This window comes from Phycodurus eques, unplaced genomic scaffold (assembly GCF_024500275.1).
Source record: "Phycodurus eques isolate BA_2022a unplaced genomic scaffold, UOR_Pequ_1.1 contig_214, whole genome shotgun sequence".
Taxonomy (NCBI): domain Eukaryota; kingdom Metazoa; phylum Chordata; class Actinopteri; order Syngnathiformes; family Syngnathidae; genus Phycodurus; species Phycodurus eques.
Window position 1 is genome coordinate 15,491 of NW_026904211.1, and position 27,765 is coordinate 43,255.

General features: G+C 43.7%; 1 protein-coding gene across 1 annotated transcript; it reads left to right on the forward strand.

Moving 5' to 3' along the window:
* On the forward strand, positions 1-27,690 carry LOC133398637 (oocyte zinc finger protein XlCOF6-like). The gene is made up of 3 exons (XM_061670005.1): positions 1-273; positions 3,247-3,403; positions 25,084-27,690. The coding sequence occupies exons 2-3, from the start codon at positions 3,277-3,279 to the stop codon at positions 27,636-27,638; spliced, it is 2,682 nt and encodes an 893-aa protein (XP_061525989.1). The 5' UTR covers positions 1-273; positions 3,247-3,276; the 3' UTR covers positions 27,639-27,690.
* The last annotated feature ends 75 nt before the right edge of the window (positions 27,691-27,765 follow it).

Sequence of the window (27,765 nt, forward strand, 5' to 3'; positions counted from 1 at the left end):
AGCTCTGCGGGAGGAGGGACGATCGTCCTTCAGCAAATATTCCGGAATTTGGACCGAATGTTGCGAATCCTCGACGCTTGACGCCCCTGATCGCGACTTTAGTGGACTAAAACATCATTCGTGCCATCTTCGTGTCCGGTTGGAGTCGCCTCGTGCACGTCGAAGCTTCTCGGCCTAGCTTAGCTAAATTTAGTTTATTTTAGCTTAGCTTAGCTAGCTAGCAAAGAGACACGTTTGGGATCAACACTTCGCGAAGCAGAGATCAAGCGGGAGGTAAAGTGTTCTTCTTTCCGCCACCTACTAGTAAGGAGTGGGGACCACAAGAGCTAATATTAACACTTAAATGTTGTGAAAATAACACGCACACACCAACAACTAAATTCTGTCAGCTTTGTCTTCGATACTAAAATAATATCCTCTAACGATTATTTTCTGAATGGTTATTTGCCTCCTTGAGCCGTCACCTTCTCGTGGTGGAGGGGTTTGTGTGTCCCGATGATCCTAGGAGTTAAGTTGTCTGGGGCTTTCTGCCCCTGGCTGGCTTCAGGGACGTGGAATGTCACCTCTCTGGCAGGGAAGGAGCCCGAGCTGGTGTGTGAGGTCGAGAAGTTCCGACGAGATATGGTCGACTCTCCTCCACACACAGCTTGGGCTCTGGTACCAGTCCTCTCGAGAGGTGTTGGACTCCCTTCTACTCTGGAGTTGCCCACGGTGAGAGGCGCCGAGCAGGTGTGAGTACACTTATTGCTCGCCGCCTGGACGTTGGTGTTCACCCCGGTGGACGAGAGGGTAGCCTCCTGACTGTTGTTTGTGCCTATGCACGAAACAGCAGTTCAGAGTACCCACCCTTTTTGGAGTCCTTGGAGGGGATGCTGGATAGCGCTCCCAATGGGGACTCCATCGTTCTGCTGAGGGACTTCAATGCTCACGTGGACAATGACAGTGAGACCCAGAAGGGCGTGATTGGGAGAAACGGCCCCCCCGATCAGAACCCGAGCGGTGTTCTGTTATTGGACTTATGTGTTCGTCACGGATTGTCCATAACGAACACCGTGTTCAAGCATAAGGGTGTCCACACGTGAACTTGGCACCAGGACACCCTAGGTCGCAGTTCGATGATCGACTTCGTGGTCGTGTCATCGGACTTGCGGCCGCATGTCTTGGACACTCGGGTGAAGAGAGGGGCGGAGCTGTCAACGGATCACCACCTGGTGGTGAGTTGGCTCCGATGGTGGGGGAAGATGTTGGTCTGACATGGCAGGCCCAAACGTATTGTGAGGGTCTGCTGGGAACATCTGGCAGAATCCCCCGTCAGAAGGAGTTTCAACTCCCACCTCCGACAGAACTTTGCTCATGTTCCGGGGGAGGCGGGGGACATCGAGTCCGAGTGGACCATCTTCCGCGCCTCCATTGCTGAGGCGGCCGACCGGAGATGTGGCCGTAAGGTGGTCGGTGCCCGTCGTGGCGGCAATCCCGAACTCGTTGGTGCCAACGGTGAGGGATGCCGACAAGCTGAAGAAGGAGTCCTATCGGGCCTGTGTTGACACGCCTCTCCAACATTGCGTGGACATCGGGGACAGTGCCTCTGGATTGGCAGACTGGGGTGGTGGTCCCCCTTTTTAAGAAGAGGGGCCGCAGGCTGTGTTCCAACTACAGGGGGATCACACTCCTCAGCCTCCCTGGTAAGGTCTATTCAGGGGTGCTGGAGAGGAGGGTCCGTCGGGAAGTCGAATCTCAGATTCAGGAGGAGCACTGTGGTTTTCGTCCTGGCCGTGGAACAGTGGACCAGCTCTACAACCTCGGCAGGGTCCTCGAGGGTGCATGGGAGTTCGCCCAACCAGTCTACATGTGTTTTGTGGACTTGGAGAAGGCGTTCGACCGTGTCCCTTGGGGAGTCCTGTGGAGGGTGCTTCGGGAGAATGGGGTACAGAACCCCCTGATACGGGCTGTTCGGTCCATGTACGACCGGAGTCAGAGTTGGGTCCGCATATCCGGTAGTAAGTCGGACTCGTTCCTGGTAAGGGTTGGACTCCGTCAAGGCTGCCCTTTGTCACCGATTCTGTTCATAACCTTTATGGACAGAATTTCAGGGCGGAGCCGAGGTGTAGAGGGGGTCCGGTTTGGTGGCCTCAGTATTGCATCTCTGCTTTTTGCAGATGATGTGGTTCCTGTTGGCTTCATCAAGCCGTGACCTCCAGCTCTCACTGGAGCAGTTCGCAGCAGTGTGTGAAGCGGCTGGTATGAGAATCAACACCTCCAAATCTGAGACCATGGTCCTCAGTCGGAAAAGGGTGGCTTGCCCTCTCCAGGTCGGGGATGAGATCCTGTCCCAAGTGGAGGAGTTCAAGTATCTTGGGGTCTTGTTCACAAGTGAGGGAAGAATGGAACGGGAGATCGACAGGCGGATCGGTGCAGCGTCTGCAGTGATGCGGACTTTGTATCGGTCCGTTGTGGTAAAGAAGGAGCTAAGGCGAAAGGCGAAGCGCTCGATTTACCACTCGATCTACGTTCCTACCCTCACTATGGTCACGAGCTGTGGGTCGTGACCAAAAGAACAAGATCCCGGATACAAGCGGCCGAAAGGAGTTTCCTCCGCAGGGTGTCCGGGCTCTCCCTTAGAGATAGGGCGAGAAGCTCGGTCATCCGGGAGGATCTCAGAGTAGAGTCGCTGCTCCTCCGCATCGAGAGGAGCCAGATGAGGTGGCTGGGGCATCTGATTCGGATGCCTCCCGGACGCCTCCCTGGTGAGGTGTTCCGGGCACGTCCCACCGGGAGGAGACCCCGGGGACGACCCAGGACACGCTGGCGAGATTACGTCCTTCGGCTGGCCTGGAACGCCTCGGGATCCCCCCCCGGAAGAGCTGGATGAAGTGGCTGGGGAGAGGGAAGTCTGGGCGTCCCTGCTAAAGCTACAGCCCCCGCGACCCGACCCGGATAAGCGGTAGAAAATGGATGGATGGATTGATGGTTATTTGTTATTATTTTAAATCTGGTTCATGAATCCTATTGTTGAACGTCTGTAATATTTCATCACAAATTGTCTCTCCTCGAGTAAAAAATTAGCTGTCGTCTTCATTTCTATTATCTGTTAAAGTGCATAATTACATGTTTTACCGTTTCCTTTTGTTGACTTCGGTGCTTTGCCATTTGAACTATCGTGCTGTTTAACCCACAATGTCCAAATCTGAATCTTTAATTGTTTCGCATGTTCGATTTGCACTTGCTTTTCTCATCCCGCCAACGTAGAGCGGAAAGTGTTGCGATCGTCGTGTGAAAATGTGTGCAAGAAGGACAGCAGAGTACGAGGAGGAACTTTGGGGCCCAAAAGAGGAGAAGGAGCCGCAACGTCAACTTCTAGACGCTGCGTTCAATCTGCAACCTCAAACTGTGCAACGCAGAGCAGGTTGGGTCACTTGTTGCATGCATTCGAATTTTATTGCTGTTCCTGTGTTTATTTACAGGCTCCGTTTGGTGAAGCATTTAACTCATTCACTGCCAGCCTTTTCCTGAGCAGGGTACCCCTAGACTGCCAGACATTTTCGAGCAATTTCACAGATTTTTCAAGGCCCACAGAATATTGTGCACTATGACGATGTAAACACCAAAAGAAAGAGAAGTCTCTTCTTTCATCAGGAAAAAAAGTTTCTCTCCCTTATACTGTTCTTTAGTAATAAGCAAAAGTGAAAACAGCTTTTTTTGCGAAAGCAGACAGATAAAGCAGAACAATGACTGACACCAATATTTTTTTCTTTCGTGAAAACGGCAAACGTCTGAACACACAACGACACAGACAAAGTACTTTTGACAGAAAAAAAAATCCTATTTAGAAGTATAACTATTTACAGAATTTACGTTCGACAAAAATGCATGAACATGGGGCTCCCATACTTTCTCTTTCTCCCTCGTAATTCTCCTCCGCCACCATTTGCTCTGTAGTCCAGGTTTTTATTACTGTGCGCATAAACTTTAGCAAAGTTTTATCCACATCTGGATTTTATTCTTTGTTGACAGTGAATGGGACATGGAGGAAAAAAGCTTTCAATTACCTTTTTTTGTCTGCACTGCATACTGGAATGGGAGTCGAACAACTGCTGGATGCATAACCTGTAAGTTTTAAAAAATACATACGATTACTAGAGAATCCTTTTTATTGATGACGTGTTTTGCAAGGGTAAAAAAAAAACAAAAACATTTCAGTCACAAACCTAAAAGATGTTCGACTCGCGGGTCTTGAATTCCTCCAAGATGGACGAGCTGTAAATGTAAAATTCAAATCAGTACTGCAGCAGATGTTACATTGTAATGTGAACTAGTGGGACTAAATTATGTTTTTATGTAACAAGGATTGAAGGAGCACGTTTGCTCGCGAAATGTAGCTAACTCTAGCTGCAAACGAGTTAACTTCGTCGGAGGAAGCTTGGCTGGCTATCCAGAGGGAGTTCACGATCTGACGATTCCGGATCCCATTTACCCAAATCCTGGTCGGCAGACGATCAGCCGGCAAGCGGCCGGAAGCATCTCGCCATATGTATGGCCCGGCATTTTGGGCGATAGCTTTGGAACAAAGCGATTAGCTCGCAACGTCATCCTGTATTTCCCTGCAAGATCTAAGGCGTAATTCCCGTCAGTTGCAGGAATATTTGTCTTGCATTGGCACAGTAAATTTCTTGTACCGGAAGCTTTATTTATTTATTTATTTATTTATTTATTAAAATTGTGTATTGTTTTTTATAAAATATCGATTATTTTTAATTAATTATTTTATTTATTTTTAAATGTGTCTTTTCTCGTTTCTGCCATTATCTTTGCACTATACATTGCCTTCTCATAGTCTCTTTTATCCCGCCCCCTTCTTCTTCCTCTGAGGGAGGCACCTTCACCTCAGGGCATTGGTGCCCTCTACAGGGTGCCACTCCTCAGTGCAGTTATCCAAAGGCTTGACGATCACACAAACTGCACAAGATTATTATAATATATATTATATATTATATATATATATATATATATATATATATATATATAGAGAGAGAGAGAGAGAGAGAGAGAGAGAGAGAGAGAGAGAGAGAGAGAGAGAGAGAGAGAGAGAGAGAGAAGAGAGAGATATAGATAGAGAGATAGATAGATAGAGAGAGAGATATAGATATATATATATATATATATATATTATATATATATTATATATTATATATATATAATATATATATATATATATATGTATATAATGGGTACAAATCAGAGTTTTTCACAGTGGCTGTCTGTTGTTGTACAAGTTCGGCCGAACTACCAGAGACAAATTCCTTGTTTTTTTACATACTTGGCAAATAAAGATGTTTCACCGTTGCGATTATCTGATGCTTTTATTGTACAATTCCAAAGAAGTTGGGATGTTGTGGGAAACATAAATAAAAACAGAATACAATGATTTGCAAATCATGTTCAACATATATTTAAATTGAATACACTACAAAGACAAGATATTTAATGTTCAAACTGATAAGCTTTATTGTTTTTAGCAAATAATCATTAACTGAGAGTTTTATGGCTGCAACATGTTCCAAAAAAGCTGGGACAGGTGGCAAAAAAGACTGAGAAAGTTGAGGAATGCTCATCAAACATCCCATTGGTGAACAGGTGGATGCCATGATTGGGTATAAAAGGAGCTTCCCTGAATTGCTCAGTCATTCACAAGCAAAGATGGAATGCAGCCCTATGGGTGGCACAAGTCAGTGCAAACTGTAGGCCGGTCCCAAGCCCGGATAAATGCAGAGGGTTGCGTCAGGAAGGGCATCCGGCTTAAAACCTTGCCAAACGTTCATCCAAAGAATTCCATAGCGGATCGGTGGTGGCCCGGGTTAACGACGTCCGCCACCGGCGCCGTCAACCTGCGGGGCGCCGTTGGAAATTCAGCTACTGTGGGTCGAAGTCAAAGAAGAGGAGGTGGAAAGCGGGTTCTTCGGCAGAAAAAGAAGAGGAAAACACAGAGCCTAGAACTGAATGTGGGGACTTTGAATGTTGGGACTATGACGGGAAAATCTCGGGAGTTGGTTGACATGATGATTAGGAGAAAGGTTGATATATTGTGTGTCCAGGAGACCAGGTGGAAAGGCAGTAAGGCTAGAAGTTTAGGGGCAGGGTTTAAATTATTTTACCATGGTGTAGATGGGAAGAGAAATGGAGTCGGGGTTATTTTAAAAGAAGAGTTGGCTAAGAATTTCTTGGAGGTGAAAAGAGTATCAGATCGAGTGATGAGGCTGAAATTTGAAATTGAGGGTGTTATGTGTAATGTGATTAGTGGCTATGCCCCACAGGTAGGATGTGACCTAGAGGTGAAAGAGAAATTCTGGAAGGAGCTAGAAGAAGTCGTTCTGAGCATCCCAGACAGAGAGAGAGTCGTAATTGGTGCAGATTGTAATGGACATGTTGGTGAAGGAAACTGGGGTGATGAAGAAGCGATGGGTAAGTACGGCATCCAGGAAAGGAACTTGGAGGGACAGATGGTGGTAGACTTTGCAACAAGGATGCAAATGGCTGTAGTGAACACTTTTTTTTCAGAAGAGGCACGAACATAGGGTGACCTACAAGAGCGGAGGTAGAAGCACGCAGGTGGATTACATCTTGCGCAGACGATGTAATCTGAAGGAGGTTACCAACTGTAAGGTAGTGGTAGGGGAGAGTGTGGCTAGACAGCATAGGATGGTGGTGTGTAAGATGACTCTGGTGGTGGGGAGGACAATTAGGAAGACAAAGGCAGAGAAGAGAACCATGTGGTGGAAGCTGAGACAGGACGAGTGTTGTGCAGCTTTTCGGGAAGAGGTGATACAGGCTCTCGGTGGACGGCAGGAGCTTCCAGAAGACTGGACCGCTGCAGCCAAGGTGATCAGAGAAGCAGGCAGGAGAGTACTTGGTGTATCTTCTGGCAGGAAAGGAGAGAAGGAGACTTGGTGGTGGAACCTCACAGTACAGGAAATCATACAAGGAAAAAGGTTAGCTAAGAAGAAGTGGGACACTGAGAGGACCGAGGAGAGGCGAAAGGAATACATTGAGATGCGACACAGGGCAAAGGTAGAGGTGACAAAGGCAAAACAAGAGGCATATGATGACATGTATGGCAGGTTGGACACTAAAGAAGGAGAAAATGATCTATTCAGGTTGGCCAGACAGAGGGATAGAGATGGGAAGGATCTGCAGCAGGTTAGGGTGATTAAGGATAGAGATGGAAATATGTTGACTGGTGCCAGCAGTGTGCTAGCTAGATGGAAAGAATACTTCGAGGAGTTGATGAATGAGGAAAATGAGAGAGAAGGGAGAGTAGAAGAGGTAAGTGTGGTGGACCAGGAAGTGGCAATGATTAGTAAGGGGGAAGTTAGAAAGGCATTAAAAGAGGATGAAAAATGTAAAGGCAGTTGGTCCTGATGACATTCCTGTGGAGGTATGGAAGCATCTAGGAGAGGTGGCTGTGGAGTTTTTGACCAGCTTGTTCAATAGAATTCTAGTGCGTGAGAAGATGCCTGAGGAATGGAGGAAATGTGTACTGGTGCCCATTTTTAAGAACAAAGGTGATGTGCAAAGCTGTGGGAACTATAGAGGAATAGAGTTGATGAGCCACACAAAGAAGTTATGGGAAAGAGTAGCGGAGGCTAGACTCAGGACAAAAGTGAGTATTTGCGAGCAACAGTATGGTTTCATGCCTAGAAAGAGTACCACAGATGCATTATGTGCCTTGAGGATGTGGATGGAAATGTACGGAGGTCAGAAGGAGCTACATTGTGTCTTTGTAGATCTAGAGAAAGCCTATGACAGAGTACCCAGAGAGGAACTGTGGCACTGCATGCGGACGTCTGGAGTTTCAGAGAAGTAATTTAGAATAATACAGGACATGTACGAGGGCAGCAGAACAGCGGTGAGGTGTGCTGTAGGTGTGACAGAAGAATTTAAGGTGGACGTGGGACTGCATCAGGGATCGGCCCTGAGCCCCTTCCTTTTTGCAGTAGTAATGGATAGGCTGACAGATGAGGTTAGACTGGAATCCCCGTGGACCATGATGTTTGCAGATGAGATTGTGATCTGCAGTGAAAGCAGGGAGCAGCTGGAGGAACAGTTAGAAAGATGGAGGCATGTACTGGAAAGAAGAGGAATGAAGATTAGCCGAAGTAAAACAGAATATATGTGCATGAATGAGAGGGCTGGTGGGGGAAGAATGAGGCTAAAGGGAGAAGCGATAGCAAGGGTGGAGGACTTTAAATACTTGGGGTCAACCGTCCAGAGCAATGGTGAGTGTGGTCAGGAAGTGAAGAAACGGGTCAAAGCAGGTTGGAACGGGTGGAGGAAGGTGTCAGGTGTGTTATGTGACAGAAGAGTCTCTGCTAGGATGAAGGGCAAAGTTTATAAAACAGTAGTGAGGCCAGCCATGATGTACGGATTAGAGACAGTGGCACTGAAGAGACAACAGGAAGCAGAGCTGGAGGTGGCGGAAATGAAGATGGTGAGGTTCGCTCTCGGAGTGACCAGGTTGGATAAGATTAGAAATGAGCTCATCAGAGGGACGGCCGAGGTTCGATGTTTTGGAGACAAAGTTAGAGAGCGCAGACTTCAATGGTTTGGACACGTCCAGAGGAGAAATAGTGAGTATATTGGAAGAAGGATGATGAGGATGGAGCTGCCAGGCAAGAGAGCTCGAGGAAGACCAAAGAGAAGGTTGATGGATGTCGTGAGGGAAGACATGATGGCAGTTGGTATTCGAGAGGAGGATGCAGGAGATAGGCTTACATGGAAAAGGATGACGCGCTGTGGCGACCCCTAACGGGACAAGCCCAAAGGAAAAGAAGATTCACAAGCAAAGATGGGGCGAAGTTCACCTCGTTGTGAGCAAGTGCGTGAGAAAATAGTCTAACAATTTAAGGACAATGTTCCTCAACGTACAATTGCAAGGAATTTAGGGATTTCATCATCTACGGTCCATATCATCATCAAAAGGTTCAGAGAATCTGGAGAAATCACTGCATGTAAGCGGCAAGACCGAAAACCAACATTGAATGCCCATGACCTTCGATCCCTCAGGCGGCAATGCATGGAAAACCGACATCCATAAGTGAAACTTGAAACTCTATTATGAAAAGCAAAAGCCATTTATCAACAACATCCAGAAATGCCGTCGAGCTCATCTAAGATGGACCGATGAAAAGTGTTCTGTGAATTGGTCTGAACGAGTCCACATTTCAAATTGTTTTTGGAAATTGTGGACGTCGTGTCCTCTGGGCCAAAGAGGAAAAGAACCATCCGGACTGTTATGGACGCAAAGTTCAAAAGCCAGCATCTGTGATGATATGGGGCTGTGTTAGTGCCAATGGCATCGGTAACTTACACATCTGTGAAGGCACCATTAATGCTGAAAGGTACATTCAGATTTTGGAGAAACATATGCTGCCATCCAAGCTACGTCTTTTTCATGGACGCCCCTGCTTATTTCAGCAAGACAATGCCAAACCACATTCTGCACGTGTTACAACAGCGTGGCTTCGTAGTAAAAGAGTGCGGGTAGTAGACTGGCCTGCCTGCAGTCCAGACCTGCCTCCCATTGAAAATGGGTGGCACATTATGAAGCGTAAAATACGACAACGGAGACCCCGGACTGTGGGACAGCTGAAGATCAAGCAAGAATGGGAAAGAATTCCACCTACAAAGCTTCAACAATCAGTGTCCTCAGTTCCCTAACATTTATTGAATGTTGTTAAAAGAAAAGGTGATGTAACACCGTGGTAAACATGACCCTGTCCCAGCTTTTTGGGAACGTGTTGCAGCCATAAAATTCTAAGTTAATGATTATTTGATAGAAACAATAAAGTTTATCAGTTTGAACATTAAATATCTTTCCTTTGTAGTGTATTCAATTAAATATAGGTTGAACATGATTTGCAAATCATTGTATTCTGTTTTTATTTGTTTTAACATCCCAACTTCATTAGAATTGGGGTTGTATTTGAAGATACTTAATCGTTGCCTGTCTCATGGCCGTATGCCATATTCCAACAATTACGACCCAGTGCCGTAAAGTGTCATTCCGTTTTGGTGTGCCATGCCTCCTCCTAACCCGACTATGATGACAACATTCTTGTTAGCGCACAGTTGTTGTCCGTGTATTATTGGACATAGTAATCTGCCAACATTCAGGCAATGATTAGTGAGTCAGTGGCACGATGATCAGCGACTGTAACGTCATCACGCAGGCAGCTTCCCTCTGGCATTTCCGCAGGGACATTTCGTGCTGCCAGCTTGTGCCAGTGACGAATCGAGGCGATGAATAGTAACTTAGTGACGTGATGATTGTTGACACTAGCTAGCTAATCACAGTGCGGAGCCGCGGAGCTGTCCACGCGACTGAGTCTTTTGCCGCTCTGCCGTTTTGTATGCGTCATTGGAGGTTTTCATCTTCTTGGGCGGCCTGCCCAAGTAATGTCCCATCGTCTTGTCAACATATTGTAGCATCAGCAAAGTTGACGGCGACCCAGCATGCCTCACGGTTCAGGTTATTAGTAGTTCCACTGTTATTACTTGTTCGATAGTGTACAGTGTAATGTCTGAAGTCTTGAGTGTGGGCCGTTAAGGGCGGGCCCTGTTGATTGGCGGTTGTGACATCAGCAAAGATGAACGGAAAAAAGGAACATTTCAGCTGGAACGTTGGCTCAAGTTAGTCAATTTGAGTATGGAGTGACTGAGCGTGAGTTAAGTGAGCTAACCCTCCACGTACTTTGCTGTCGTACTTGCACGCATTACACACAACAATCACAACACTTTATCCTCACACATGATCTTTGCTTATCAATGTTTTGCTAACAAATGTCTCTCTTTGTGTGCGGCTAGCAAGCAAAGTAAGGCTAAACTAGCTTGGGAAGATTCAAAATGCATCGAGACTAGTTTACCGGGACCAAGGATTTGATGAATTATGTTTTCGTGCGGTGAGAGGAGTGATGGATCTACTGTGTCAAGCCTTCAATGCAGTAGTAATTTGGAAAGTAGATCTGCAGTGGATGTAGTATGGGAACTCGACTTAGACAAACTTTGTTTGGCCTCCGTAGACAAACACATTCTGCGCCAACCTGCCTTAATTTGGTCTCACATCATATAAAATACTTTTTGGGGTATTTTTTTGGATTACATTTTTGATGTCAGAGTCATTTTGGTCATATTTTAGTCACAACGGATATTTATAAAATATAAAGTTTAGTTGGATGCATGAGTAATCTAGTGTATGTATTCCTAAATCTTTTTCTCTTTTACCAGATGCCACTATCCAGAAAAAAAAAGTGCCATATCGCCCAGTCCTACAATCTTACTTTTTACCCCAAGTGTTTTGAGTTTCATCCGCTTAGATCGATTGAACCATTGTACTGCACCGCACAATTTTTTTGCACGTCAGGTTAACAATCCTCCATCATTGGCCAGAATCGGGATACACCCCAAGATTTATTACGTAAATGATGTTCGCTGTTGAAGCTGCTGGCAGCAACCCACTGAAATTACCAGTCAAATTATCCAGGCTGAGTCTGTGCTAGAAACCACATAATAATTGCACTGGAGCATCATGTTTTCGTTGACTTGGAACTCTACTTAAGTAATTCAGTTAACATATTTCGAAACCTGATATTTCTTCTAACCTGTCATTCTTTAAGTGAAACTGTCATTACATTATCTTAAATTAGAAAAGCGATAAAGGGCTAAGACATGGTATTGAATACATTAAACATCAAAAGTCTAATAAAAAGGAACAAGTTGTCAGTTGAAATTATTCAGAGGGGTTGATTTAAGTGAGTAAACCAAAGCAAAATAAAAGGAAATACAACCAAAGTAAACTGTACAATGTGATATAGTTACATATTTACATAATGTATAATATTCCATCATAGCACAAGTTGAATACAGGGTTCATTACAAGCTAAAAACAAATGCAGTGATCATGTCCAGTCTCCCTCACAAAAGTTTGAAAGAATGATGTTGGAATGAATGCGGTGAGGCTTTGTAAAATTATTTTGTATTTACATCTGCTCCCTTACCAACCACACAGAAAAGAGCCTTCTGACTTTCATTGGAAGTTTGGTTAAGAGGGGCTACATGTTGTATCCATACAGACCGCATTTTGGATTTTGACATGAAAATATATTTAAAAAAAAACACTGAACATTTCTTGGCACGTAACTGAAAAATGAGAAGAGGCAACTCTTTCTGTGAGTGACCAAGGATTAACCCCCCCACTCAAACCCTAAAAAAAAAAAAAGTAACAATAATAATCAGTATCATCTTTATTAATCATGAACATATTCACAAATACAGTATTTTCCGAACTATAGAATGCATCGGATTTATAAGCCACGGCCACTTTGTGGAGAGAAAAAATATTTGTTTTCATATATTGGCCGCGGATATATCCGTTGTGAAATTAGATATTTACACAGAGAGATTTCGTAAATGTTTATTTACATACATTGTTTCCAAACGGGGCCTGTAACACGGCAGTAAAATGGCTCAAACATAACAGAAAAGCCATTGTTTTTATTCATCCTCCTCCTGTTCCCTGGAACCACTGAAGTCAGTGTCGGAGTTGAAGAGCCCCAGAACTTCTTCCGTCACACACCATTTCAGTCTCTCTGTCGCTCTCAATGTCATTTTCATCTCTAGACACAGTTACCGCTGAAGTTGTGCTTGTCACGTACGTGGTTAGGGCGAGGGCGAGTAACACAAAGTAAGAACATGGTGGACCCAATTGCAGGGAAGCAGGGAGGCAAGGCAGGAGTGCGGGAGTCTCAAAATAATATTTAATCTTAGAAAAGGGAAAACTGAACAAAGTCCTACAACAGATACCAATCAAATCAAAGTAACAAAGAAACACTCGAATATCTAAAACTGGAAACAAACTATGACCTGTGAGTAAGACGTGGAATAGATGGGGAAAATGACACCTGACAATGACATACCACAATGATAAAGACAACTGACGACTATGACATGGCAGAGACATGTGACAACGACAATGAACCGACAAGAACTGAAAGAAACCAGGGAACTAAATACAAACAGATAGACGAGACAACGAGGAACACCTGGACAAGACATGAGTGGCTGGAGAGAGCTGATTGGTCGACACAAAGCAGACGAGAACAGGTGGACACAACAACTTAATGAGCACACGACAAACATGGAACACAGGAAAACATGGAACAAAACTAAACACAACCCAAACCAAAACACAGACCATGACAGTGCTGTTCTCCTCACGTAGCAGTCCAGCCTTTCGAAATCCGCTGGTGATCGTAGATTCTTTCGCACTGCACCACGCTTTTAAGATCCACTGGCGGACCTCGGAAAAGGATGATCTTCGTATACGGCCAGTTTTTTGTGAAAGATTTCTCGCCGCTGGTCATCACATTTTCGGAGTGTCGCTTTAAAAGCACGATTCACGCCGAATCTCAGTGGCTGCAAAAAACTTTGTTGTACCTACAGGAATCACATCTGGAATAGAGTTTGATCTCCTGATGGCTGCTTTCACAGAATCTGTATATACGCCCTCATACTGTCCAAAACAAGCAATGCTTTTTTTTCCGGTGAAAAAAATCCTCCCGGACGCCTACTGTAACACTCAGTCAGCCATTCACTCATTAAGCTTTCTATCATCCACCCTATTTTGTTAACTTTAACGACTACGCCGTTTGGGAGTTTTTCTTTTGGCATTGTCGTCCGCTTAAAAATCACCATTGGTGGAAGCTTTTTTCCGGAAGCGGTGCAGCTCAAAACACACGTGAAATGCGTTCTCTCGTGGCCAGTTGTTTTCACCATAATGGATGACGCTCCTGTTTTGTGAAAAGTTCGAGTTAGGGGCAGGTCAAACGTCAAAGGCACTTCATCCATATTTATGATGTCGTCTGGTCCGATGGATCCCTCAGCTATTTTTGTTGCAATGAATTTGGAAGTTTGCAACTTTTTCTTCGTAGTCGGGAGGGAGTTGTTGACGCACAGTCGTCTGTGCCCTGATGGACAAACCTTTTCGTGTCATGAATCGAAAACACCATGACGGTCCACCTTGAAAAGCTTCAACACACATTTCGCTGGCGATTGTTTTTATTTATTTATTATGATTTTTTTTTTTTTCCGTTTTTGGTTTTTAGCTTTCAGTCGGATTTGCACGGTGGATACACCTCGGCCGTCTGCGCTCTGTGTGTTCACCCAGTCCTCAAGAACATTTTCAAGTTTGGGCCATCTGCTCTTATGACCTGAAAGCCTTTATCTTTTGGCATTGCATCAGCTCTTCACGCTGCCGTGTCCAATGCCTCACCATCGATTTGTGAACGCCAAGCTTACGTGCAGCAGCTCGATTTCCCTCCTGGATGGACAGGTCGATGGCTTTCAACTTAAAAGCTGCATCATACGATTTTCTTCTTGTACTTTCCATGATGAGGGTGTGAAAAATAAAACATATTTTGCGTTTGTGCGCGTCGTGCTGCGTTTTGCTTCGAGCGCGCCAAAAAACGAGCGTCATCGTCTTCTACACATTGGAGGCATCTGCGCACGCCCAAACCGTAGTGCATTATGGGAAACGGTCATGTTTTAAGCATTCTGTTCGAACAAGTTTTTGTTGTACGTTCAGATGCGTTGGGCCTGTCTTGTTTTTGCACCGCCTGGTAGCCATTAGCGATTTAAAAAAAAAATATTTTAGTCGCATTCTGACATAGGCTGCTGGGTTCAGAGCGCGGGAAAAAAGTAGCGGCTTATCGTCCGGAAAATACGGTAATCATTAACTTAGAATTTTATGGCTGCAACACGTTCCAAAAAAGCTGGGACAGGTGGTAAAGAAGACTGAGAAAGTTGAGGAATGCTCATCAAACACCTGTTTGGAACATCCCGGAGGTGAACAGGCTCATTGGGAACAGGTGGGTGCCATGATTGGGTGGAAAAGGAGCTTCCCCGAATTGCTCCGTCGTTCGCAAGCAAAGATGGGGCGAGGGTCACCTCTTTGTGAACAAGTGCATGAGAAAATAGTCGAACAGTTTAAGGACAATGTTCCTCAACGTACAACTGCAAGGAATTTAGGGATTTCATCATCTACGGTCCATAATATCATCTAAAACAAGCGCGTGCAAAATCGGACCCTCCACATCCCGATCACTGGCTCTTCCGGCTCCTTCCCTCAGGTAGGCGCTACCAATCAATGCAAACTAGAACTAGCAGACATTCCAACATCTTCTCTCTTAAACAACTAACTTACAATTCCATTGCAACATGCTGCCAATTTCTTTTGTCTGAGTTTGTTGTCACATTTCTGTCGGGCCAATTATATACTACTCGTGCACTCACTGTAGTCGTCTCGCCACGCTGCACTATTTGCATATCTGTTGTTGACCAATACTGGCCACTCATGCCAGAGTAGCATCTGCCCCATTTGCACACTGACTAAGGAGTATCTGCAACATTTGCACAATCAACATTGTCCCAGATTATCGCACGACTCGACACTTTAAACTGCATACACTCCTTGATGTCTTTGCGCCCTTTGCACAATGGTCGTTGCACAGGACTCTTGCGAGATTAGTCATTCAAACTGCTCTAAGTGCGAGAGGACTCTGCATCTTTTTTGCACAATTGTCAAAAAAAAAAAAAGTACCGGCATTACCAGATAACTGGCAACCTGTGACTGTTTTTGTCCATGTCTTCCTGTCTCCAAAGCGTTCTCTGTCAATTGACTGTCTGTTGTCGTACTAGAGCGGCTCCAACTACCGGAGACAAATTCCTTGTGTGTTTTTTGGACATACTTGGCAAATAAAGATAATTCTGATTCTGAAAAGGTTCAGAGAATCTGGAGAAATCAGTGCATGTCAGCGGCAAGGCCGAAAACCAACATTGAGTGCCCGTGACCTTCAACCCCTCAAGCGGCACTGCATCAAAAACTGACATCACTGTGTAAAGGATATCACCGCATGGGCTCAGGAACACTTCAGAAAACCAATGTCAGTAAATACAGTTCGGCGCTAATCCAGAAGTGCAACTTGAAACTCTACTATGCAAAGCAAAAACCATTTATCAACAACACCCAGAAACGCCGCCGGCTCCTCTGGGCCCGAGCTCATCGAAGATGGACTGATGCAAAGTGGAAAAGTGTTCTGTGGTCAGACGAGTCCACATTTCAAATTGTTTTTGGAAATTGTGGACGTCGTGTCCTCTGGGCCAAAGAGGAAAAGAACCATCCGGACTGTTATGGATGCGAAGTTCAAAAGCCAACATCTGTGATGGTCAGTGCCAATGGCATAGGTAACTTACACATCTGTGAAGGCACCATTAATGCTGAAAGGTACATACAGGTTTTGGAGAAACATATGCTGCCATCCAAGCAACATCTTTTTCATGGACGCCCTTGCTTATTTCAGCAAGACAATGCCAAACCACATTCTGCACATGTTAAAACAGCGTGTCTTCGTAGTAAAAGAGTGCGGGTACTAGACTGGCCTACCTGCAGTCCAGACCTGTCTTCTATTGAAAATGTGTGGCGCATTATGAAGGGTAAAATACGACAACGTAGACCCCGGACTGTTGAACAGCTGAAGCTGTACATCAAGCAAGAATGGGAAAGAATTCCACCTACAAAGGTTCAACAATTAGTGTCCTCAGTTCCCAAACGTTTATTGAATGGTGTTAAAAGAAAAGGTGATGTAACACATTGGTAAACATGACCCTGTCCCAGCTTTTTTGGAACGTGTTGCAGCCATAAAATTCTAAGTTCATTATTATTTGATTCAAAACAATAAAGTTTATCCCTTTGAACATTAAATATCTTGTACTGTATTCAATTAAATATAGGTTGAACATGATTTGCACATCATTGTATTCTGGTTTTATTTATGTTTAACACAATGTCCTAACTTCATTGGAATTGGGGTTGTATATACATACGACTATTATGGTTACTATGCACTGGGCAGTCGGAAAAAAAGACCCACGCAGTACTTCTCAGTACTGTCGTCTGTACTTTTGCCAGTATGACAAGCCAACCGAGACGCTAAATACTTTCTGTGCGGCGTGTTATAATGCAACTTGAGCGAGGGGCACACAATATGTAGGAGCACTGTATCCTATGTAAAAGCTTGTGATGTCTCACTGAAACGTATATGAATATATAATATGTATAGTTGTGCTCAAAATTATCGGAGCCATTATTTCAAGCCGTGAGTGTACAAAAGTAGGCTTTACACGATCAGGATTTTTGGGGCCGATCAACGAGTTTAACAAAACGATAACCAATCACCGAGCCGATCACGTGATAGAGGAACATGTCTTTAAATGTACAAAAGGTGCGACCGTACAAAAATGTGTCGTCCGTTCTTTTCCACGGCAGAGTTCAGATGTATCAAGAGTGACTTGACCGTGGAAATGTGCGGTGCCTCACGCCAACTGCATGGCTGGCGTACGCACGTTTCCGCAGCTTTTGGTGCTTCGGCGACACTTAGAGGTGATGTTGGGAAACTGTTCTCATAAATCTGCACATCAGAGAGACATGAACAATTAGCACTGATGAACAAGGACTCAAAGTTTTTGAAATCCTCTTTGATATGGTGATGTGCTTCTATTTGAATTCAAAAGATTTTTTTTACAAATACCACACATACATTTACGCATGAACCTTTTTCTCACAGGGCTGAGTGTAGGTTACTGTATGAACACATTTGTTCTGAGTTATAAAAAATACATGGTATCAGATTTCGCTTACCCGCAGGACTAATCGGGAGAAATGTCCTGACCGACTCTCCGTTTAAAGGGTCGAGCTCCCCCTTATTTTCTCCCCCGGCCGGCACCAACGCCGTGAGCGCGAGGGGACGAGGAGCTGTTAAGCCGGTGTCGAGATGAATTCGCCTAGGTGTGCTCACTGCCTTTAGTTTTACGGAGCCAATCCGGTCTGCCCTCACTAATCACCCCTTGATGAGTAACCGCACCGAGTGAAAGGATAATTAAAATGAGTACTCCGTTTTTACGGCAGCTCCATCCCTTATAAATCGTTGGCATTTGTTAAAGACCTAGTAAATTTAACAGTCCTTGTCAGGACCGTACGGATTGGTGTTGGTATCGAGCCGAAGGCGATTTGGATGCGTTACTCTTTTTAGGACTAGTAATACGACCCGGTGGTAGTGGTATCGTCAAAGTTCAATCACTTATAAGAGGTTGAGTGTTAAGGTCGAGATTAATTCTCATTATAAGAATGACAAAGATAGAATAGAATTAAAGCAAGGTATTTATTTCAGTGATTACACCAGGTTAGATTGATAATATGACAGTATGGGTTTGCGATATATAATGAACAATAATAAGAATAATAAAAATGGAAAGAAATAGAAGTTGTTCAAAAGTAATAAAAAAAATCACAAAATAAGTATTTACCTTTTTGAGTGAGCTTTTAAGGAGTGATCAAGTCCTACGGAGCCGTAACGCCAATTAATAATAAGATAATTTGGACATAAGAGTACCTGAACAGCTGACTAGCCCTTTTCCCTTATTCCGCGCAATGTCAATAGAGGTTCTATTAGTTACCTTATTATAATATCCTTTTTGTCTTACCCAATTAAATAAGAAGGAGATTCAAAAATGAAGTCCTCCTGCCAGCTTGTCCCTGAGCATTGCGAGGAGAAAAAAAAGAACGTGTGTCTCCCTATCTCGAGAGAGTAAGGAGCCCCGTTTGTCAGTGTGGGGGATTTTTATAACCTCTGTTCCCGCCTTTCAGCGTCCTAACTTTTTGACTTGAGTGGAAAGCACCTATCTCTCCATTACTCATTCAGTGTCCTGACTTGACCTTAGTGGAAAGTACCCGTCTCTCCATTCCCTATTCAGTGTCCCGACTTGACCTCCCTTTTGCTTACCCAAAATAGGTTCACAGTAAATACTATTGACTACACACATGATACATCCATTCAATGACAAGCATATTTCATGTCTTGAACACAATCAATACACTTCATCACTTCTCGTTAATCTCTTAAGCATTCTGCAATACATGTGTTTATGTTAATTATCAGTTAATATTTATACATTCATGTGAATACAATTCTCTCATGCATTTCAACAGGTCCGTGCTTACTTCGTAGAGCATTCGTGTGCTCCGTTGCCTGAGAGAGACAACCTTACACAGGTTATAATCTTTGCATAAAAGCTGTTCCAAAGCATCGTACATTAGTAATGCAAAATCAAAATAATATATAACAGCCTTATTAGGCTTGATGTACTTTTTATCACTGATTTCCAAAAGAACATCTAAATTATAACATCACAGAGAATCATCAAAATTATCTCAAGGATATAAAATCAAGCAATTGATTATATAAGCAGTTGACCTCAGTATGTGTTTGTTTACTTATGACAAGGGGTTTTAATAGTATTGATATACGTAAGAAGACTTATGCTTGACCTGGCGACTCTTTCTTTATGATCTAATTTGGTTTGTCGACCTCTGGTGGTTGAACCAGGAATTGAAACTGGGGCTAAGCTCAATCACATTAACCCAGCCACATATGCCAATTACAACCTTTTTGTACCATTGCTTATGTGTGTGGCCTGGCCGCCCACCCGACAATGGTATTAACCTTGTGGGGTGATCAGTCAGCCACGTCCTGAGCACCGTCACCCATGATCGCAGCAATTCTCTCATCGAACGGGATGAGGCCCTCCGCGCCGGTTCTTCTACTTTTCTTTGGCCACACTTTGGCGGTGGGGAGCTGTCCTCCGCTTCACATCCACCTTAATGTCTGACCACTTCTTTTTTTTAGTTCAGCGTGTGCGCGCTGTTCTGTCTCCACAGCATTGACAGCCGCACACGCGCTGTCCCATTCACTCCTCTTTCGCGAGTTAACGCTGGAGGACAGCGTGCCAAAGAGGATTTTCTTGCGGACCTCCACTTCATTGAGCAACTTCACATCCAGAAAAAATAGTTTTCTTCATTACCTTGCTCCTTTTCCTTTTTTTCTGATCATGCAGAGATCGGCATCTCAGGTGCAGGGTTCATTTAAATGTGATTTGCATATTCATATGTGGGCGTGGACAGGGAGGAGTCGGCTACTCCAACAAGTGCGCTCATTTTCACGTTGATTGGAATGTACGAAGGACATGCTTGGATTCGTGAGTGCGCAGAGTTTCATACATCTAGATAGTTTTGTGCGTACGACGTTTTCTGGATTTGAGCGTACGCCATGTTTTAGTAGGAAATCCACGCAGGTCTTTGTACATGAGCCCCCTGTTCATTTACTGTATATACTTGTGTACCTAATTGCTCAAAAAAATTACATTTACAATAAATAATGTATCTTTGTTCCTCTATTTATGCCAGTGAGGCACAGTGACAGACAACAAATGAATGGTCTTCTATTAGATGGCAGGAAGTAAATATAGTAATTAATATATCCACGTTTTGTGACATTTTTGTTTGTTGGTGTCCCGTGAGATTTTTCAATTGTAAAATATGCTTGGCTTAAATTAATTTATTTTTAATTAAATTACTTCACCCACACCGAAACATTAGAGCATGATTCGACAGAACGGCGGCATGTTTACGTCCGACCGTTCGTGGTACCACTAGCTTGCTCGGCTACATAACGTTTTGTTGCCTGCTTGCGAGCCGTGTCGTATTAAAAGTACGTGAACATACCTCAACCAACCCTTAAAACGAACGTCCTCTCCTGTCCTGAGCACCGCCAACACACGTTTTTCCCCATTTTGTCCTTACAATACTGTCGGCGCGCTCCACTCTTGTTGTTGTCGCCACGGTAACGAGTGTATCCGGTCGTATTTGAGTTGACAAGATAAAGCCCAATGATCGTAAAAAACGGGATGCGGTGGTATCTGAATAAAAGATTTCATTGCAGTAGTTTGTGTCATGAACGGAACAGAGGATAGGACCCAAAAATGCACGACTCCAAAACACATGGACAGTTTCCAAAAAGAGAGGTTTAATATACGGGTATAGGTCGGTATACAGGCAGGCAATCCAAGAAAGGCAACAGTATCCAAAAACATGAGGCAAAGAGGCGTGGTCGAAAATCGGAACAGGGTCAAGTCTTACTGTGAGTCTGTGACGTGGAAACAAGGAATGCTGGAACGCGACGACAAGGTACAACGAACTGGCGACGAGAGGGAATGAGACACGAGGTTAAATACAAGGGGTAATTAGGGTGAACGAGGCACAGGTGGTGAAGATGCTCACAGGAGCAGGTGTGTGTGAAACAGGGGGAAGACAAAAACCGGAACACACACCCATGACAGTCTGACAGTGCAATCGTGAAAGAGCAAATTTGTCTTGTAGTTTGATTACGTGTTGTCTGTCTCAGACGTCTGTTCCACACCGGCGACATTTAAAAAAATATATATTTTTAAATAACTTTATTGGCCGTCGTCTATCTCCAATGCTATGTCAAAAGACGCGACAAGACTAAAAATAAACTAGCTTTTGGATTCAAATATACTGTGCACGATGGCGCCGTGGAGTAAATGTCTTTTGCGGAGCCAATCAATGACGTCATTGATCGGACTGGCGAATTATGACATTCAAGCCGGTCAGTATAAAATGCTACATATCATCCGATACCGATCAGCCCGATTAAAATCAGTGTAAAGTCTAATAAAAAGACATGCTTTGGACATGGAGCCAGTGGCCACTCTCTTTTTCTGTTGTACAGCTGCTACTTGGCTGCTCGTCGTCGTCACTGTCTGATCGGCTCAAACGTACGCTTTGACGATGCCAAGTTCAGTTGGGTGCTCCTGTACGTCTAAATCCTCCTCCTCCACATATTCCAGCACGTCGTCATTGCGTATAGTGTGTAGCGCGCTGTGTTTGGCAATTGTAACGTCACTTCTGGTAACCCTTGCAGTGGATAGAATAACCGCGCTCTTAACCTTCCGGTATGTTCGGTTGTCATAAAAACCTCGTTTTGAGCTAAACTATGGTTGAAAACTTCCTGGAAGTTACGTGCATGTATTACATAGAAACCCAATTCCAATGAAGTTGGGACGTTGTGTTAAACAAATAAAAACAGAATAAAATTGTTTGCAAATCATGTTCAACCTATATTTAATTGAATACACTATAAGGACAAGATATTTAATGTTCAAACTGATAAACTTTAGTGTTTTTATCAAATAATCATTAACTTCGAATTTTATGGCTGAAACATGTTCCAGAAAAGCTGGGACAGGGTCATGTTTACCACTGTGTTACATCACCTTTTCTTTTAACAACATTCAATAAACGTTTGGGAACTGAGAACACTAATGGTTGAAGCTTTCCCATTCTTGCTTGATGTACAGCTTCAGCTGTTCAACAGTCCCGGGTCTCCGTTGTCGTATTTTACGCTTCATAATGCGCCACACATTTTCAATGGGAGACAGGTCCGGACTGCAGGAAGGACAGTCGAGTACCCGCACTCTTTTACTACGAAGCCACGCTGTTGTAACACGTGCAGAATGTGGTTTGGCATTGTCTTGCTGAAATAAGCAGGGGCGTCCATGAAAAAGATGTTGCTTGGATGGCAGCATATGTTTCTCCAAAACCTGTATGTACCTTTCAGCATTAATGGTGCCTTCACAGATGTGTAGGTTACCCATGCCATTGGCACTAACACAGCCCCATACCATCACAGATGCTGGCTTTTGAACTTTGCGGCCATAACAGTCCGGATGGTTCTTTCCCTCTTTGGCCAGGAGGACACGATCCATAAACAATTTGAAATGTGGACTCGTCGGACCACAGAACACTTTTCCACTTTGCATCAGTCCATCTTAGAAGCCACCGGCGTTTCTGGGTGTTGTTGATAAATGGCTTTTGCTTTGCATCGTAGAGTTTCAAGTTGCACTTACGGATGTAGCGCGAACTGTATTTACTGACATTGGTTTTCTGAAGTGTTCCTGAGCCCATGTGGCGATATCCTTTACACATTGATGTCGGTGTTTGATGATGATCCTCCCGGCTGAGGGATCGAAGGTCACGGGCATTCAATGTTGGTTTTCGGCCTTGCGCTTAAATGCAGTGATTTCTCTAGATTCTCTGAACCTTTTGATGATATTATGGAACGTAGATGATGAAATCCCTAAATTCCTTGCAATTATGCATTGAGGAACATTGTCCTTAAACTGTTCGACTATTTTCTCACGCACTTGTTCACAAAGAGGTGAAATTTGCCCCATCTTTGCTTGTGAATGACTGAGCAATTCAAGGAAGCTCCTTTTCTACCCAATCATGGCACCCACATGTTCCCAATTAGCCTGTTCACCTGTGGGATGTTCCAAACAGGTCTTTTTTCCCACCTGTCCCAGCTTTTTTGGAATGTGTTGCAGCCATAAAATTCTAAATTGCTTATTCTTTCCTAAAAATAATAAGGTTTATCAGTTTGAACATTAAATATCTTGTCTTTGTAGTGAATTCAATTAAATATAGGTTGAACGTGATTTGCAAATCATTGTATTCCGTTTTCATTTGTGCAACACAACGTGCCAACTTCATTGGAATTGGGCTTGCACAAGGAAATGCTCACCTCTTGTTTGCGCCGCTTCGCTGCTGCACTGTGGCGGCAGCGAGATTTAGTTCTGTTGCTGCCAGTTGAGGTCCCGATGTCCGTAGGAAAAATAGTTGGCACCGCAGCTAGTTTCAGCTTTTGCCTCTGTATCCAATGCTTGTCAAAACACGCCGGTTCGAAGTGATCGGCACAGTTTGGAAGGCTTGCTAGGCACCCATAGCTTACCACGTTTCTTCTTCTGTTGATTGACTTTCCTTTCCCAATGGTCACATATTCCTTTTTCACTTGGAAAGCCAAAAAAAAAAAACTCTTGCCGCTGGCTGTACCATTTGTACAACCAAATGCCACACAATAAACCATTGTGGCGTTGTTAAATCGTACGACAATAAATATACAAGGATGGGAACAACAGCATGGAACAATAGCACACAACGCCAAATGAACAGGATGTTTGGCTTGTGTGACGTCACAGCGCCAGAAAGAGACGCAGACCGGAAGACGCGGGATGCAAAAAGCAGTAGGCGCATTCTGCATCATATTTATCGATTTAACTTCTGTATATCTCCTATATAATCACTTCGCAATGGCAGTGGTGGTTTGGAAAGGGGTTTGAGAGTTATCAAGAAATTTTTTTTAATCTTTGTCCTCTGACCTTTAAGCGCCTGGGGAGAGGTTTGGAGTATTGGTGTCTTGCTCAAGGACATCACAGCCGTGCGTCCGGGGAATGTTGAGGGTAGGTTTTTCTTGGTACTTCTTGGCCACGTTTGCCGAAATTATGTTTACAAGAGGCCACTGTCACAAGGAAACTATACCAAAACATTTGCCAGTGCCAAACCGGGAATATGCAGGGGTCCATTGTATGACCTTTATTGTTACTTGTGTTTTTATGAACTTTATTATTTTACACTTTTTCACATTGTTGTTCTTGTTGACCTGCCCAATTGTATTATTTGCAACATATCAAACTCATCTTCAGAATCAGAATCATCAGAATCATCTTTATTTGCCAAGTATGTCCAAAACACACAAGGAATTTGTCTCCGGTAGCTGGAGCCGCTCTAGTACAACAGACAGTCAATGTTGGTTTGTGCAAATGTAACAGGAAAATGGTTTCTCGCCAGTGCTTTCATATTAATATATCAACCTGAATTATAAATATAAACAATTTTACACTTGAGACTATGTGAGGATGGACATGCCATGGAAACAATGAGCCCCTGGAACTCATCACGGAATACAGATGCAGTAATCCTACGCTATATCACTGTTCTTGCTTCACGGTCCCACAATATTGCAGTTTTTTTTTTAACAGGTGTTACCTTATTATTTAGACCGTCCATTATTTTTGTGTTATCCATTGCTCTTGTTCTCTCTGTGTATTAAATGTGTTTAGGCCTGTCCGAAGACGCAGATTGATGTACTTTATGCGCCACTGCTAATTTTTGTGCATCTGAGACGCGGTACGCACATCAAACGAGATCCCTGCATAATACACAACATTAGTACCAACATGATAAAAGATTTAGCAAACTATGTGTGTTTATCTTTTTGTGTCTTGCAGACATTGCTGAAGATCTTCGTACTGAGCGGCCGGAGCCAGAGCCCCCTCACATTAAAGAGGAAGTGAAGGACGAAGAGGTCCACCACATCAAAGAGGAAGAGGAGCCCCTTTCAATTAAAAAAGAGGAGAAAGAACTGCACCCCCACAACAGACAGGAAAAAGAGGAGCATATCACCGAGTGTGTCCCTTTCAAAAATGAAGATGAAGGTCAAAGTGAGGAGAGCAGAGGGGCAGAGCTTCCAGGCAGCAGCTCAAGTCAACACATGACAACAGAAGGTGATGAAGACCACTGTGGAGGATCACAAGCAGATGGCCTCTTAGGTCCACTATCAGATAGTGACGACATGATGTCGCACTCTACTCATGATGATGATGGTGGACAGTCTGAAATTGATACGATATTTCAGACTGACAACAAACAATGGAAATGTTCTCAGTGTGAGAAAACATTTGATAATAAGAGTAGTTTGAAACAACACATGAGAACACACACTTGTGAGAAACCTTTTGTCTGCTTAGTTTGTGGTCAAAGATTCACTCAGAAGGGAACCTTGAAAATACACATGAGAACCCACACTGGTGAGAAACCTTTTTCTTGCTCAGTTTGTGGTAAAAGATTCTCTCGAAAGGGATATTTAACAAGTCACACAAGAACCCACACAGGTGAGAAACCTTTTTCTTGCTCAGATTGTGGTCAAAGATTCTCTCATAAGGGAAACTTAACAATACACACAAGAACACACACTGGTGAGAAACCTTTTTCCTGCTCAGTTTGTGGCCACAGATTCACTTATCAGGGAACCTTGAAAATGCACACCAGAACCCACACTGGTGAGAAACCTTTTTCATGCACAGTTTGTGGTCAAAGATTCTCTGTGAAGGGAAGCTTAAAAATACACGTAAGAACACACACTGGTGTGAAGCCTTTTTCTTGCTCAGTTTGCGGTCAAACATTCACTCAGAAGGGAAACTTAATAATACACACAAGAACCCACACTGGTGAGAAACCATTTTCATGCACAGTTTGTGGTCAAAGATTCACTTATCAAAGAACCTTGAAAATGCACACCAGGACCCACACTGGTGAGAAACCTTTTTCATGCACAGTTTGCGGTCAAAGATTTTCTGTGAAGAGAGGTTTACAAATGCACACAAGAACTCACACTGGTGAGAAACCTTTTTCCTGCTCAGTTTGTGGTCAAAGATTCACGCATAAGGAAACCTTGAAAATACACACGAGAACCCACACTGGTGAGAAACCTTTTTCCTGCTCAGTTTGTGGTCAAAGATTCACTCAGAAGGCAAATGTAATAATACACACAAGAACCCACACTGGTGAGAAACCATTTTCCTGCTCAGTTTGTGGTAAAAGATATTCTGTGAAGAGAGATTTAAAAATGCACACAAGAACTCACACTGGTGAGAAACCTTTTTCCTGCTCAGTTTGTGGTCAAAGATACACGCATAAGGAAACCTTGAAAATACACACCAGAAGCCACACCGGTGAGAAACCTTTTTCCTGCTCAGTTTGTGGTCAAATATTCACTCAGAAGGGACACTTAAAACAACACACAAGAACCCACACTGGTGAGAAACCTTTTTCCTGCTCAGTTTGTGGTCAAAGATTCACGCATAAGGAAACCTTGAAAATACACACGAGAACCCACACTGGTGAGAAACCTTTTTCCTGCTCAGTTTGTGGTCAAAGATTCACTCAGAAGGCAAATGTAATAATACACACAAGAACCCACACTGGTGAGAAACCATTTTCCTGCTCAGTTTGTGGTAAAAGATATTCTGTGAAGAGAGATTTAAAAATGCACACAAGAACTCACACTGGTGAGAAACCTTTTTCCTGCTCAGTTTGTGGTCAAAGATACACGCATAAGGAAACCTTGAAAATACACACCAGAAGCCACACCGGTGAGAAACCTTTTTCCTGCTCAGTTTGTGGTCAAAGATTCACTCAGAAGGGACACTTAAAACAACACACAAGAACCCACACTGGTGAGAAACCATTTTCCTGCTCAGTTTGTGGTCAAAGATTCTCTTATCAGGGAACCTTGAAAATACACACCAGAAGCCACACTGGTGAGAAACCTTTTTCCTGCTCAGTTTGTGGTCAAATATTCACTCAGAAGGGACACTTAAAAAAACACACAAGAACCCACACTGGTGAGAAACCATTTTCCTGCTCAGTTTGCGGTCAAAGATTCACTGATAAGGGAACCTTGAAAAGACACACCAGAAGCCACACTGGCGAGAAACCTTTTTCTTGCTCAGTTTGTGGTCAAAGATTCTCTAGACAGGAAACCTTAAAAATACACACAACATCGCACACTGGTGAGAAACCTTTTTCCTGCTCAGTTTGTGGTCAGAGATTCATTCAGAAGGGACACTTAAAACAACACACAAGAACCCACACTGGAGAGAAACCTTTTGCATGCTCAGTTTGTGGCCAACGATACTGTTATAAGTATCAGGTTAAGACACACAAGTGTGCTGGGGAGAATAGCAGTGCTCAAGAAGATTTTAATGCAAATGTAAATGTTTAATCTACAACCCCAATTCCAATGAAGTTGGGACGTTGTGTAAAATAAATAAAAACAGAATACAATGATTTGAAAATCATGTTCAACCTATATTTAATTGAATACACTCCAAAGAGAAGATATTTAATGG

Coding starts and splice junctions, on each gene's coding strand:
- LOC133398637 (XM_061670005.1), top strand. CDS start 3,277: ATGTGTGCAAGAAGGACAGCAGAGTACGAGGAGGAACTTTGGGGCCCA. Junction 3,404..25,083: donor AACTGTGCAACGCAGAGCAG/GTTGGGTCACTT, acceptor TGTGTCTTGCAG/ACATTGCTGAAGATCTTCGT.